Source organism: Propithecus coquereli, unplaced genomic scaffold (assembly GCF_000956105.1).
Source record: "Propithecus coquereli isolate 6110/MARCELLA unplaced genomic scaffold, Pcoq_1.0 Scaffold42, whole genome shotgun sequence".
Taxonomy (NCBI): Eukaryota; Metazoa; Chordata; class Mammalia; order Primates; family Indriidae; genus Propithecus; species Propithecus coquereli.
The window spans coordinates 3792683-3807242 of NW_012149952.1; the positions used below are offsets into that span (position 1 = coordinate 3792683).

The window sequence follows — 14560 nt, forward strand, 5'->3', positions numbered from 1 at the left end:
AAAAAAAAAAAAAAAAAAAACGTAAGAAGAATATTCCTGCAAGCAAACTGCCAGGTTTTTAATAGTCTGGGCACTGACTGCTTTGACATCTCCCCAACCTCAGTGCCCTCTAGAGGCAGGAACACCCCATCTCTGGAAAGACGATTAAGAACAGAGACCTAAGGAAGGGCAATGCCTAACTGAGAAGGCCCTTGGTGTGGAAAAATGAAAGCACATGGGGATCTGACTTCCGTATCTGGTTACATGAACCCAAGAATGGGGGACAATCATATAACAATCAGAGGTGTGGTTTTGACCCCCAGTCAGCACAGTGTGACGAGTGCTGCCTAGTCCCAGAGTAAACAGGCTGATTGTCATCCCTCATCTCTTTCCTTGGCGGTCTTATGGTGCCTTCCACCAGCCTAACACAGTGGTTCTCAACCACAGCTGCACTTTAGAATACCCTACCACCTACCACCTTAATTGGTAGGTTTGGTGGCTTTTTTTTTTTTTTTTTTAAAGAGACATGGTCAACCAGGCTGGAGGGCAGTGGTGTGATCATAGCTTACTATAACCTGAAAGTCCTGGGCTGGAGTGATCCTCCTTCACCAGCCTCCCAGGGTGCTAGGATTATAGGCATGAGTCACCACTCGCAGCCCAGGGAGTTAATTAAAAATGAAAGTTCTCAAGGTGAGTCTAATAGCCAGGAAGGGTTGAGAACCACTAGTTTCATATGGCCTGGTCCCAGTCAACTTACCCAACCTGATTCCAACCAGATAAGTATAACGGTTTGTGAACACGCTATGATTCTCCCCTTTGCAATTTATTTGCGCTTTTTCCCTAACTAGGAGCTCCCCAGGGGCCAATGCTACAACAGTGCAAAGGCTTTAGAATCATGCAGACTTGGACTCAAAATCCCAGCTCCTCAAGCTGGAAAAGGGACTTAAACTTCTCAGCCTCGGTTTGTTCATCTCTAAAATGAAGATGTTAATGCCTGCCCCTTAGAGCTTTTTATTTGGTTTACATTCAACAAGTATCTGAGAGTACCTACTGGGCACCCTGAAGTCTGGTAGGTGAAAGTTTTCCATTTTCAAGTTGGTTTTTTTTTTGAGACAAGGTCTTGCTCTGTCGCCCAGGTTGGAGTGCAGTGGCCTGCTCATGGCTCACTGTATCCTGGATTTTCTGGGCTCAAGTGATCCTCCTGCCTTAGCCTCCTGAGTAGCTAGGACTTCGGTTATACACCACCATGCCTGGCTAATTTTTAAATTTTTTGTAGAGACCAAGTCTAACTTTGTTTCCTGGGCTGTTCTGAAACTCTTGGCCTCGAGCAATCCTCTCACCTTGGCTTTCCCAGGTGTTGGGATTATAGGTGTGAGCCACTGCACCTGGCCACAAGTTTGTTTTTTTTAAGAGATGGGGTCTCAGTGTGTTGCCCAGGCTAGAGTGCAGTGGCTATTCATAGGCTCCATCGTAGTGCACTGTAGCCTCAAACTCCTGGGCTCAAGTGATCCTCCCATTTCAGCCTCTCGAGTAGCTCGGCCTGTGGTGTGCACCACTGCACCTGGCTTCCATTCTCAAGTTTTATTCAGAAACCAGAGCAGGCTACCTGACTCAGGTTGTGGTAGAGAGACACATGAAAGGTTTCCTGGAGTTCCAGTGTGTTCTTAAAGAACAAGGAGAGGTTTATCTAGTTAAGGGGCTATGTTTTAGACAGGGGACATTAGCAGTGGCACAAAGGCATCCAATAGCATGGTGGGAATGGAATATAACAAGCAATTTAGTGTTTTTCGAGTGTGAGACACAGGTGGTGGGGGCAGGTTGCAGGTGAGGTCTAGGTCAGGAGGGCCTGCTGGGAAGCCCCATGTTAAGCTTTTACTTAATCCTCTCAGTGGTGAGGATTCATCGAAGTTTCAAATGAGGGGAGGAGCTGACCTGGTTAGCTTTGGACTTTATGTGTAGTCACTAATTACTGTATAAACTAGGGTTGGCACAAAATGCAGGACAGAAGACCAATTAGAAGGCTGTTTTATTAGTTTCGGTGAGAGGTGAAAGGAGTCTGGGCGATGGCTTTGGTGATAGGGATGACAAGAAGCCCACGAGGGCCGGGCGCGGTGGCTCACGCCTGTAATCCTAGCTCTCTGGGAGGCCGAGGCGGGCGGATTGTTTGAGCTCAGGAGTTCGAGACCAGCCTGAGTAAGAGCGAGACCCCATCACTACTAAAAATAGAAAGAAATTAATCGGACAACTAAAAATATATAGAAAAAATTAGCCGGGCATGGTGGCCCATGCCTGTAGTCCCAGCTACTCGGGAGGCTGAGGCAGGAGGATCGCTTGAGCCCAGGAGTTTGAGGTTGCTGTGAGCTAGGATAACACCATGGCACTCTAGCCCAGGCAACACAGTGAGACTCTGTCTCAAAAAAAAAAAAAAAAAAAAACCCACGAGGTGAGAAACATGTTGGGTGGTAGAATAGGTAGGTCTGTGTGTGGAGCTTTAGGAATGCAAGGAATAACTAGAGCAACTGACATGGAACGGCATGGGCACTGTTCCCACAGCTGTAGTTGTATCATCTCGTTTGGTCCTCACGACAACTCTGAAATCTAAGACCTGCTGTCATCCATGTTCTACATATAGGAAAACTGAGGAAAAGGAAGTGAAGTATTGGTTCACCCAAGGTCTCATAATAGTAATTAATGGTGTGGCCGGGACCCAGACGTCTGACTCCAGAGCCCATGCTCTCAGCCACCTCACTGTGTGGCTGCTATCAAGGAAATATCAGGGATATGAAGACCAGGTTTCTGGCTTGGGTGTTGGTGGGCTCATCAATAGAGACAGCAAGTATGGGAGCCCACGAAGGGCCTGTCGTATATCCTAGAGGAAATGTATGGCAGGTAGTTTAATAAAAGACTCAAATGGATCAGGAGGAATCTGCACCAGTGAGTGATTTGAAAAATAACAGGGGATTCTGGTAGACACTAAAAGAGGCATTGAGTTGGATTATGGAGCTATACGGAGTGAACATACAGATGAGTGGTTCTGAGATAGGGATGGCCATACCTAAGAGGGCCCAGATAGAGACTGGAAAGTGTAGCAAGGGCAGAGGAGAGCATAGCAAGGAAGGTGTGATCTGAGGACTAATAGTAATAAAAACTCACTGATGGAGTGATTTGTAAGTGCGTGTTTTTATTAGCATCCCCATTTTACATGTGACTCCTGCATTCTTGCTCAAGGTCACACAGTAAGAGGTTGAACAAGGATTTGAATGAAAGATTTGAATCCAGCCTGAATTATTCCAGAGCCATTGCTGTTAACCATGGTGATGCACAGCCTCTCAGCACATAATGAGATCCCTGAGGAAGCAGGATGATGGGTCAGGGATACTGGTAGAGGGTCTGTCATGGGAAGAGGGGCAGTTCATTTTCTGGGAGGCAGGGAAGTGAGGTAGAGTGTGTGCTGTGGATAGTTGGTAGGAGAAGATGAAGGGAGATTATTTCTGTTGAACTAGTCTTGGTGAAGGGGCTAGGTCATTTGCAGAGATTAATGGTTAACTTAGATGTTTGACATGTGAAGAAGTGTTTCGTGAGCAGTATGGAATCTGTAATCCTACCGATGGCTGTTAGGGGATTATATTATTCTGTCTTTTGAGGCTCTGCTCTACTGATATCCAGCCTTAGGGATGAAATCATTTTTCTGCTCTAGCTTCTGCTTATCTCTCCTTCTTTCTGAATTTTAATTGAGTTTAAGAGCTTTTTTTAAGGAGACAGTCTTGCTCTGTCGCCCAGGCTGGAGTGCAGTGGCATCATCATAGCTCACTGCAACCTCAGACTCTTGGGCTCAAGCAATCCTGCCTCACAGCATCCGAAGTAGCTGGGACAACAGGCGTGCCACCATGCTCAGCTAATTTTTCTATTTTTTTGTAGAAATGAAATCATGCTCTACTTTAGGCTGATCTTGACCTCCTGGGCTCAAGCGATCCTCCCGCCTCAGCTTCCTAGAATGTTAGGATTATAGGTGTGAGCCATAGCACCTGGCTAAGAGTTCATTTTGAAGCCAGGCACAGCGGTGGGCACCTGTAGTCCCAGGTACTTGGGAGGCTGAGGCTCGAGGATCGCTTAAGGTCCAGAGTTCGAGGTTGCAGTGAGCTGTGATGGAGCCTGTGGAGTACCACCGCACTACCGGCCTGTGCAGTGTTCCGAGACCCTGTCTTCATTTATTAATTAATTAATTTATTTTTAAATTATAAAATAATTGAATGATATTCTGTTTATGAGGCACTTTTACAATAAAATGTTAAACCAAAAAGGTTAAAATAAATATTATTAATATAATTCAGGCAACGAAAGTACAAAGAAATCCAGAGCAGCAATATTAGTAATAAATTATGAAGAATTCAAGGCAAAAAGGCTTAAAAATAGCAAAAAGGATTGCTTATATTTGAAAATATCCAATCTGCAATTAAAATACAGAGATCACAAACATTCATGCTCAAAATAACATTATTACAAAATCTGTAAAGCAAAAACTATTAGAAGTATGAAAAAATAAGAGTATATGTTACAAATAAATGAAGATGATTTTTAACCTGGGCCTTTTTCAGGTTAAGTAGACGAAAAATAAAAAGATACAAATAACTTGAATAACCTTATAAATACATTTCGTATTAAAATTATTCTCCCCTGAGATCCTCAGCTACCAGTTACCAATTTTTTTTTCTTTTTAACACTTTGCCCAGTGTATTCTCTGAAGCTCCTTATCTGGACCGCTGGACCATTCTAAAACAATACAGAGTTTTTTCCAGACTTCTGTATTGTCCAGTATATCTATACCCATCACCTCTAAGACTATCTTTAAATATCTGAAAAGCCAGTAAACAGAAGATCTACTGATATGTATTATGTTCTAGCCTCCTAAAAGAGTGGAAGAGGTGGTGTGGGATAAAGAAAATATAAAAAGCAAATATATTTTCTACTTGTGAAGGTGCTTGGTTGTAATTTGTAGTGGGACAAAGTATAGCATAAGCCAAATGCTACTGGGCATTGAGCAATTCATTTCTGTAAAATTTTGGATGGTGTTCTGGATGATGAATGGAGAATGTAAACAGTATTTACTATAGCAAAAGAAATCTCATTGTATTATTTTTTTCAGTTTAATATCTCATTATTTTCAGCTTCCATTCCTGTTGGGGATGGAATTAAAAAAATAGTTTAACACCCATTTCCCAAGACCTTCGGCTTTTGAATATTTAACCAATGTAAAAGTATCAACCACAGTCTGACTATAGACAAAGAGGAAGCAGTTTAAATTGTCTCATTAAGGAAACTAGAACAAGAACATACTGGACAAAAACATACTAGACAGTGCAGCAGGAGTGTTAGGAGACAAGCCACAAAGAACCGGATCAGTTCAGAACAGTAAAAGCCTAAAGTGGCCTCAGGGTCCTAAGTGAAGGGAGGGTGTATCTCAATATCAGAACTCTATCTTGTATATTCTCTACTTTGTATATAATCATGGATAGCAAGCTGCATATAATTCTTAATTACAGTGTAGGTTCAGTCAGCATTAAAATATTTGTTTTTAAGGAGGGACATGAACCAAGAGGACCCTCCCTGACTAATAGGGCAGCAATTCTGTTGTCAAGAGTAAAACTAGGTTAACAGGACTCCTTAAAGAACAGTTTTAATGATGCTTTTTTGTTAAGGGTTTCATTTTCTTCCTCATTTCATAAACAAAGTCAAAGAAAAAGTTCCAAGACCAGTTATTTCATAGTCAAGAAGAACTGACCAAATGGTAACGTATGTGGAGGAGCATAATCTTTTTTGTATGTAGAACGGGGTTGCTTGTTGGGCTGACGTTAAAGTGAGTCCACAACCCTGTCTTTAAAAAAATTTTTTTTAAAAAGTTCATTTCAAGCATTCTTAATTGTGTTTGATTTTTGCACTGTTCTGATATGCTGGAATGCTTAGGGTTGGGCACGTGGTAGGTATTTAATCAATTCTTTCCACTGGTAATCGGTGGTTTTGTTAGCAATTACAAATTTAAGTGGTAGAGGAAAGCATGGACTTTTCTGTTTAGAATGAATTTTTTTTGTAAACACAAGGGGGTGCTCTTTAACTGTCAGTGACCAGTAAAAGAAGTTTGATGTCCTATTTTAAAGCCTCAGAAGGAGCAAGAGGGTAGGAAGCCTGAGTTAAGCAAATTGCTGCAGGAACAGTAATGCAATTAGACGGTGGGTATTTTAGCTATCCTTTAAAATTGAGAAGTTGTCTTTCAGATTTATTTTCCCAAAATATTCAAGAATGAAAAAATATTATTCCTAGGTATCTCCAGAAGATCCTGGAGCTCAGTTCCTGATTCGTACTGGGTCTGTTGGCCGAAATAGGGCTGAAGCCTCTTTGGAGAGAGCCCAGAATCTCAACCCCATGGTGGATGTGAAGGTGGACACTGAGGATATAGAGAAGAAACCTGAGTCATTTTTCACTGAGTTTGATGCTGTAAGTTTCTTAGTATAAAATCTGCTGTGGGAATTAAGCAAATTAAGGCACTAGTTATGTGTATACCAGGTGATACTAGAGCATTCAAATCTCAAATTCTAAGCTTTTTCTCAAGTAAATTTATAAGCCGTTCTGTTCTTTAGGCTTAGTATATTGCAGGAATGTGTTGATAGAGAGGTCCAGTCTGTTGGATCTGCTGAAACTGTTAGCGACTTGCTGTCTGCTGGCTTCTTCTCTGGGCATATGTTCCCCTAGACCAGGTTTCGTCTTTGGTGTTTTGTCTTCCTTCCAGAATCTTTGCATAGCTTTAATCCATGTTATTGCAAATGTTTTCTTCCGAAAACTTAACAAGTTGGTGATTAATTTCTGTGGCAGAGGCATTTTTTTTGTTAGAAATATCAAACTACAGCTTGTGTTTTGTCTTAAGAAAGAGCACACCTGATCTTGGTCTATCTATGTCTGTCTGTCTGTTTTGCGCAGTCACTTTGACCATGTTGCCATGGATAACTAGACAAAATCACTGTGGTCCTAAGCCAAATGAGGCATATCCCACCTCATTGGGTTTCACTGCCAGATCTATGCAGAGGTGAAAGAATAAATTCAGTTATATGTCAGTGTCTGTGACCTTTCAGATGTAGTTCCCTGTACCCTAAAAAAGCTTAACAAATCTTGAATAACTGTGAAATAGTCACAGATGAGCTACTTGTTTTTTAAATGAAAGGCCTCATTACAGGAGAGGTTAGAATTTGGGTTGGGTAGTTTGTTTTTCACACTATTATATTTCATACGTGCATCTGTTCAAATATGTGCTTGGAATGATGGATCATCTGTGCATTTGTCCTGTTTTCCCTTTTCCAATCCCTTCTATTTTTTAACTCCAGGTATTGGGACTCTTTCCATTTGGACATGTCTCTTCATTTTCTTATCCATAGTAACCACATTTAGTTTATTCTAGGTGTCCCTTGAACTTGTAGAATTAGAGAAAGGGTTTGTTAAAACTGAAGCATGAGGCCAGTTGATTGTGTAACACATGTACATGGGGCCAGGATGACTGCCTTGTGGGCCATGTTTGGCCGGTCCTTGTAGGTTTTACAGTCGCTTTTGACTCTGCAGGGTTCCATTTGATCAATTGGTTGCTTGTTCACCTGTGGCTTTCTTACCTTTTAGATGTGATTTTTCCTTGGGTGGCTGCATCCTTTGAAACACTAAAGGAACACATTTCTCTGTGAGTGTTATTTCAGTATTCAGGCTGCTAGACAACAGCAAAGAGGGTCTATCAAATGAAAATGTTCTTTTGTTCAGGAGAAAGCATGTGCAATTTAGAAGTTGTCTTTTGACCATGATCAGAAGGCTGCTCCCGAAAAGATGGTATTTTGTGCAGTAGAACTTAGCCATTTCCAATACCTGAACTTACTGGAACACAACCTAGAAGCCCCAGAGCAACACTGATAATTCCACTGAGTGAATCACCAGTTCATTGTCCAAGTCTGAATGGAAGGTCACTTAGTCTGTAACCTTTTCTTTTGTCCTTAAATTCAGATAAAGTTTCACACTGCAATCTGTGGAAAAGTGATCTCAATAGGACTTGTTTATCTTCTTTATCTTAACATATCAATCAAAAGAAGGGGGAAAAAAAAATCCCTCATATTTAAACATGACCTTTGGGTCAATTTAAAAAACTGGTTTTGCTTCTCACAGTAGTTTATTTGGATATTAATAAGTTTAGAAATAATTACTAAATTTTTTTATCCATGAAAATTATGAAATGTGTATATGTTCATGGATTAGGGGAAACGAATGTATCGAATGGGTTTTATTTTCTAGCTAAAGACATTGTATTTTGGTTGCACGAAGTGATGATCTCATAATTTACATTTTCTACACACTGAAACCTGCAGCATTTCTTTTGTCTTCTAACCATAGGACCCAAAGAACCTGTTGTACCAGTTTGAAACGGGCTTTAAACATGCCCAGAGAGACTGTTCATTAAGATTTATTTAGACGTCAGGGCAGTGATTCACAGTTTGCAAAACTCACACCCAGCCAATTTCTTTCTTTCTGCAGGTGTGTCTGACTTGCTGTTCCAGGGATGTCATAGTTAAAATTGACCAGATCTGTCACAAAAATAGCATCAAATTCTTTACAGGAGATGTTTTTGGCTACCATGGATACACATTTGCCAATCTTGGAGAGCATGAGTTTGTAGAGTAAGTGTTGGGAGAGGAGGGGAGAACATAACGTTTTCAAAATTTAGTTTTATTTACTGATAGGAAAAGAAAAATATTTTACTGTAATACTTAGAACATTCTGAAACTGAGTCATTAACAACTTACCGAGTACAGTAGTTCAAAATTGTAGGAGATACAACCCTCCAAAATAATGGTCTAATCTAAAGACTAAAGCAAGCAAAGTTCTACAGCACTCAGAGTATACCACATGGGTATTTATTTGATCAGTCTGGACTTCAGGTAGTGAAGTCATATTTTCTGCATAGAGAAGGCTTGCTTGGATTGTAAAGCTTGGTCTTGTGTGTTTTAGGTTGAGAGATAGTAAAATGAATACGAAATAGGTAGATGGGTAACTCTGTAGGCACTATCAGCCAAAGTCTACCTTGTAAAAGCCCTGAGGTCCAGAGAGACTGCTCTGGTGGAAAAAAAAGATCGTATCCTCTCATTTTGAACACTGAGGCTACAGACCTTGGTAATTCTCACATGATGGGACCTGCAGTGTTTTGAATTTGTAGTTTCTAAATGAAAGATGTCAGATGATACAGTATTGTGAAGCTATGTGAGTTGATTTTTTTGGCTGCAATTTCTGACCCCTCCCCGCCAATTTGCTAATGAGAGGCTGAGAGAGGCTCTATGGGGGGGTGGAGCTTCCTATCAAGAGACTGAGAACTGCTCTTTTGTTCAGCCTCTCAGGCAAGTCCCTGAAATTTCTCTGGTCTGCAAGTTTCTTGTCTGTAAAATCTAGATGGGGGAAGGGCAGACATGTTCCAGATATCTCCTAACTCTAGTGTTTTATGGCTATAGGAAAATCTAGTTCTTTTGGGCACATTATAAATGGATAAAGAAGTCAACAGTAGTAGAAAACAGGCCAGATGATGATGATGATGATTTTTTGAGACAGGGTCTCTGTTGCCCAGGATAGAAGTACAGTGGCATGATCATAGCTCATTGCAACCTCACACTCCTGGTCTCAAGTGATCCTCCTGCCTCAGCCTCCCAGGTAGCTGGGACTACAGGCGTGCACCAAGCTGCCTGGCTAATTTTTCTAGTTTTAGTAGAGATGGGGGTCTCACTCTTTCTCAGGCTGGTCTCGAACTCCTGACCTCAAATGATCCTCCTGCCTTGGCCTCCCAGAGTGCTAGGATTACAGGCATGAGCCACTGTGCCTGGCCCAGTCCAGATTATTTTATTTTATTTGTTTATTTATTTTTCTTTATTTTCTTTTGCAACATGGCTGAACCTTGAAGGCCAGATTATTTTAACATGAGCTCCCCACAGTAGAGGAGAGGAGTTGAATTGGGCTATTTATTTCATGATTCAGGTAGAACGTGTCCAAAGTAATCACTTTCGTTTATTGAGAGCTTCTATGTCCTGTGTAGTGTGCTGAGCAGTACATATTACTGAATTTCTCCTCTTAGAGTAATCCTGTCAGGAATTGGTATTCCCACAGAGTGGCTAACTGACTCATCAGGTAATCAGTGGCAGAGCTGGGATTTGAACCCAGGTCTGTCTGACTCTAAAGCTTTTACCCTTAACCACTATCTGTAAGATAGTGAAACTCTTTATTACAGTGCCATGATTCACAGGGTAGAACTTGATTTCCTTTCCTTATCACCCTCTAGGGAGAAAACCAAAGTTGCCAAAGTTAGCCAAGGAGTAGAAGATGGACCTGATACCAAGAGAACAAAACTTGATTCTTCTGAAACAACTATGGTCAAAAAGGTATATGTAATGGCATGGAGGGCGAGGTCAGAAACCCTGGGACCTTGTAGGGGATGGGCAATTACAATTGCAAATGAGAGAAGTGAGCTCTGTAGAGCAGCCTGGAAAGGAGGGGCCAGTGCTTGTCCCATCTAGAGAGAGGCTGCCCTTGCCTAGTGCCAGCCAGCTGTTGCCATGAGGGAATGTGGGCCCAGTGATTCCAGATACGATTTTTTTAAGAGAATCAGAAATGCAGATTTTTGTATGCTCTGTCTCAAACTTAAATACTGACAACCTACTCAAATTGATTTGAATGTTGTTCTGGTCAACACTGTGGATGCCAAACAGAACATGCCCAGAGGACTTACTTGGTCTGTAGGCCACCAATTTTGACCACTGGTGTATGGACTAGTATCAGAAGGACTGGTTTTGAGCGGAGGCTATTACTTTTGTACTGATTTTTTATCTAGATTGACAGTTTAGTAAAGTCCTAAGTGGGCAGGAGCCAGCTTAAACTTTAATTGCTAATTGTTTTGCCTGTTTAAGAAAAGTTTTTTGCCTTGTTTTCTTTTTCACCCAACAACCTTTAATAAGAAACGCTTTCAGTGTTGACAAATGTTATCAGGTATGTTTTGTTGTTTGTTTGAGACAGGGTCTTGCTCCAGGCTTGAGTGCAGTGACATGATCATAGCTCACTGCAGCTTCGAACTACTGACCTGAAGCGATCTTCCCACCCTAGCCTCCCAAAGTGCTAGGATTACAGGCATGAGCCACCGTGCCCAGTCAATCAGGCACATGTGTGTGTGTGTACACACACACTATTATATATATAGTTTTTTTGAGACAAGGTATGGCTCTTTTGCCCAGGCTAGAGTGCAGTGATATCATCATAGCTCACTGCAACCTCACACTCCTGGGCTCAAGCAATCCTCCTGCCTCAGCCTCCCTAGTAACTGGGACTACAGGCTCATGCCACAATGCCCAGCTAATTTTTTTAATCTTTTGTAGAGATGGGGGTTTTGTTGGTTGTTGTCCAGGCTCAGGTGTATGTTTTTTAATGTAGTTCATGTTTGGGGTTTAGCTTCTATTTGGATCCGGTGCAATAATTAAATTCATTATATAGAAAGAAGTGGGAAAGCGATCAGAAGACAATGGTTTCTGTGGCAAGTGTTGGAATTTGAGAAGGGAACCATGCGATGGGGAAAATAAGATGAAAGGGCCAGAATTGGCTGAGTAGAACTCACAGGAAAGGCATCACCAAGCCCGTATTTACTCTTTGCTTTGTACATTTAAATGTTGAGAAAAAAAACCAGCTGGTCAGAATGTAGAGTTAAAATTGCTCTAAAGGGGGGATTCTAAAGAGTGCAGAAACCACAAAAGAGACTGCAGAAAACCACAAAAGTGGAACTCATAGAGTTTCCAGCAAGACAGCATTGGAGGTTTTCTTTCTCTTGCTTTTTGTGTTTGTATTGGAATAGTTTGATGCTCTAAGTGTGATACAGAGGAATTATTAAGCCCTAATTTTAGTGTCTATTCACAGGACCATAATTATCCAGAGTGAACCTTGGTGTTTTGGCCAAAACTTGGGTCCTTTTCTTTCTTTCTTTCCTTTTGAGGCCCAGTCAAGCTGTATCTGAATAGCTCCGTGAGTTTGGTGGGGGGAGATAAATTGTTAACAAACGGAGGAGTACAAAAGCAGCTTTGTGGGTGCTGTCAGTTTATAAATCACACCCTCTTACAAGTGTGACACTTGGCCTTGGTGTGAAGGGTTTTTATGGCTTAAGGGCCTTTCTGATTGAGGCAGGTCTTTCACATTCAAATGGGGAGAGCTCAGCCTAGCTTTGTTAGCCATTCACAGCTGGAAGTTTCCCTGGAGTCAATTCTGATGGTGCACACTGGGGTGGATCTGGAGACCTTTTTTGGGAGCCACTTTATCTTGCTATGAGGAGAATGTGGGCAGCCCAGGCAAGCACTCTGCGACCTTCGCGTACCATTCCTTAGGGCTCTACGGTCACAGAGCTTTTTGTGCAGCCTCTTCCTACATGAAGGTATCAAAATATTCCCCAGCTGACATTGTTAGTCAGCTGTTATACATGGACAATTCAGGCTTGGATTCCAACCCTGAGCCCTTAAGGTTGTGAGGCATTCAGTGCATTCCTGGTGACAATCCCTGGGATTCCAAACCTTGTCTTTGTGCTGCCTCACCAAGAGCCCTCTGGGAGGACTAGGCTGAACTGGGTTTTGGCCACAGCGTTGCCACCTTGTAATACAATAATAACATGCCTTCTCTATTTCGGCAGAGGTGACCCTGTGATTTCAAAGTTTTTTTCCTACTCAAAGATTCCTTGATTCAGATTCTGCCCTTTTGCCTAATTGTACAGAATAACTTTCTGGGTTGTGCTCAGAGTGCAGGATGGGGGTGGGGAAGCAGTGACTTCCTGTTTCCTGTGAAAGGTTTCTGGTTAGGGTTCCCTTCCCCTCCCCCCTTTCCTTAGGTTTAACCAAAGCCACTATCGCTTCAAGGTACACACTGTGCTCCTAAATTAGAAATGTTAAAAAACAAAGAGGAAAAACAGAGCTTGTGGTTTTCACACCCTCTAGGAAGATACTGGGCCTTTCTAGCACCTGTGTGGTAGGAAAATGCCTGGCCCAGAGATAGGTGCTCAGTAGTTTGTTTGCTTCCTTTGGTGCTCAGAACTTGTGAGACAGGATTCATCAGAGACAGGACTTGGGCACATGTGTGATACCGACACTACTGTGCCTCAGATAAAGGAAAGAGCGATGTCGTGGTGGTGAGGCAGTATCCGAAAAGATTCCTCAGAGGAAGAGTTGTTTGTGTTGGCATGTGAAGGGCAAGCTTGCCAAGCACCAAAGCCAGAGGAAATAGAATAAAGAAAAAGTCACTCTGGCTTCCCTTGTTCCAAAACAGCCAGCTCTTTCTGTGATTACAAAATGCCTACTATGTGCAAGGCACCATATAGGGTGCAGGGAAACACATCCGGTCCTGTTTCAATCTTCAGCTGATGGAGAAGCGAGGAGAAATTAAATGACCTGTCCAAGGTCACACAGCTGCGGAAGAAGGAATAGGCAGGGAGAAGCCTAGACAGTGGGTGAGGACATGGGTGCTCCTTGCCTTACGAGGGGAATCCCCCTGGAGTTTCTAAGGTAGTTTGACGTTTTCTGAGAATGGTGGGATAAAATATGTGAAAATCGGGGTAATTCTGGAAAAGCTTTAGGATAAAAGGCCACTGTCATGGTCCCGTGTTCACATTTCTTTATTGCGCCTTGTCTGTGTTGTTAGGGGGCTGCCAGAGATGATTAGATGCCTGACAGTGGTTACTCTCCGTAATAGCTCTTTAAAAATTAAACAAGCAGAATGTGTTCGTAACGTGCTAAGAAATACAGATTTAATTTTACTTCTGCTCCTGAAATAGTAGGTGACTAATTTGGGGTACTGTTAATACTCTTTTCATGAATTAGTTGAGAAATTCCACAGTAGAGAGGTGATTCATTCTTTCAATTCCCTCTTTCTGAGCCTTTTGTTGACAACTCTCATCCTCCTCTCATGCCCATCATTAAAGAAATAGTTTAGTGCTTCCTCTTCATATGGCACCTTTATTTCCAATACTCATCACACTTGAGTTTACTTGTTGCTGTCTCTCCCCTTAGACTCTAAGCTCCACAAGGGCAGGGCAGTTTCATTTGCTGCTAGACTTCCACCCCAGCGCCTAGCATAGTCATATTCAGAAAATGTTTGTTCGGTGTAGTTGTGGCTATTACTGATTATTGGGGCATAACATTACAACTCTGGAAGAGATTATTGTAATTTTAAAAAAGGATTTATTGAATTAACTTTCTTTGTTATTAGCTAAATGAATTCACCTTGTAGTATATTAATTCTCATAGTTTAGGTTATTTGAGCTGAAAGAACAGAATTCTAAAGAAGACAAGGGTGCCCAGGAATATTTAGAAGCAGTTGAGTTGCCTAGACTAGAACTCCTGGGCCAGAGAGGTTCAAAACCCTGCCAATTCTCAGAATCATTTGGTTTGGAGGGGCGGGAATAGGGTAATGCAGGGTACAAATTTGCAAAGTTGGTGGAGTACTGACAGCAGGTTTTCCAGGTAGGAGAGTAAGTTGCGGTGGGGAGTGCTAGTGGTGCCGT

The 14560-nt window shown here is 42.0% G+C and overlaps 1 protein-coding gene across 1 annotated transcript in view; it reads left to right on the top strand.

The window, feature by feature from the left end:
* Positions 1-14560, top strand: part of SAE1 (SUMO1 activating enzyme subunit 1) — a 100730-nt gene that overhangs the window by 37068 nt on the left and 49102 nt on the right. The window contains exons 3-5 of the mRNA XM_012653252.1: positions 6295-6468; positions 8533-8675; positions 10319-10418. Of these exons, the coding sequence (XP_012508706.1) occupies positions 6295-6468; positions 8533-8675; positions 10319-10418 (417 nt within the window). The remainder of the gene's footprint in view (positions 1-6294; positions 6469-8532; positions 8676-10318; positions 10419-14560) is intronic.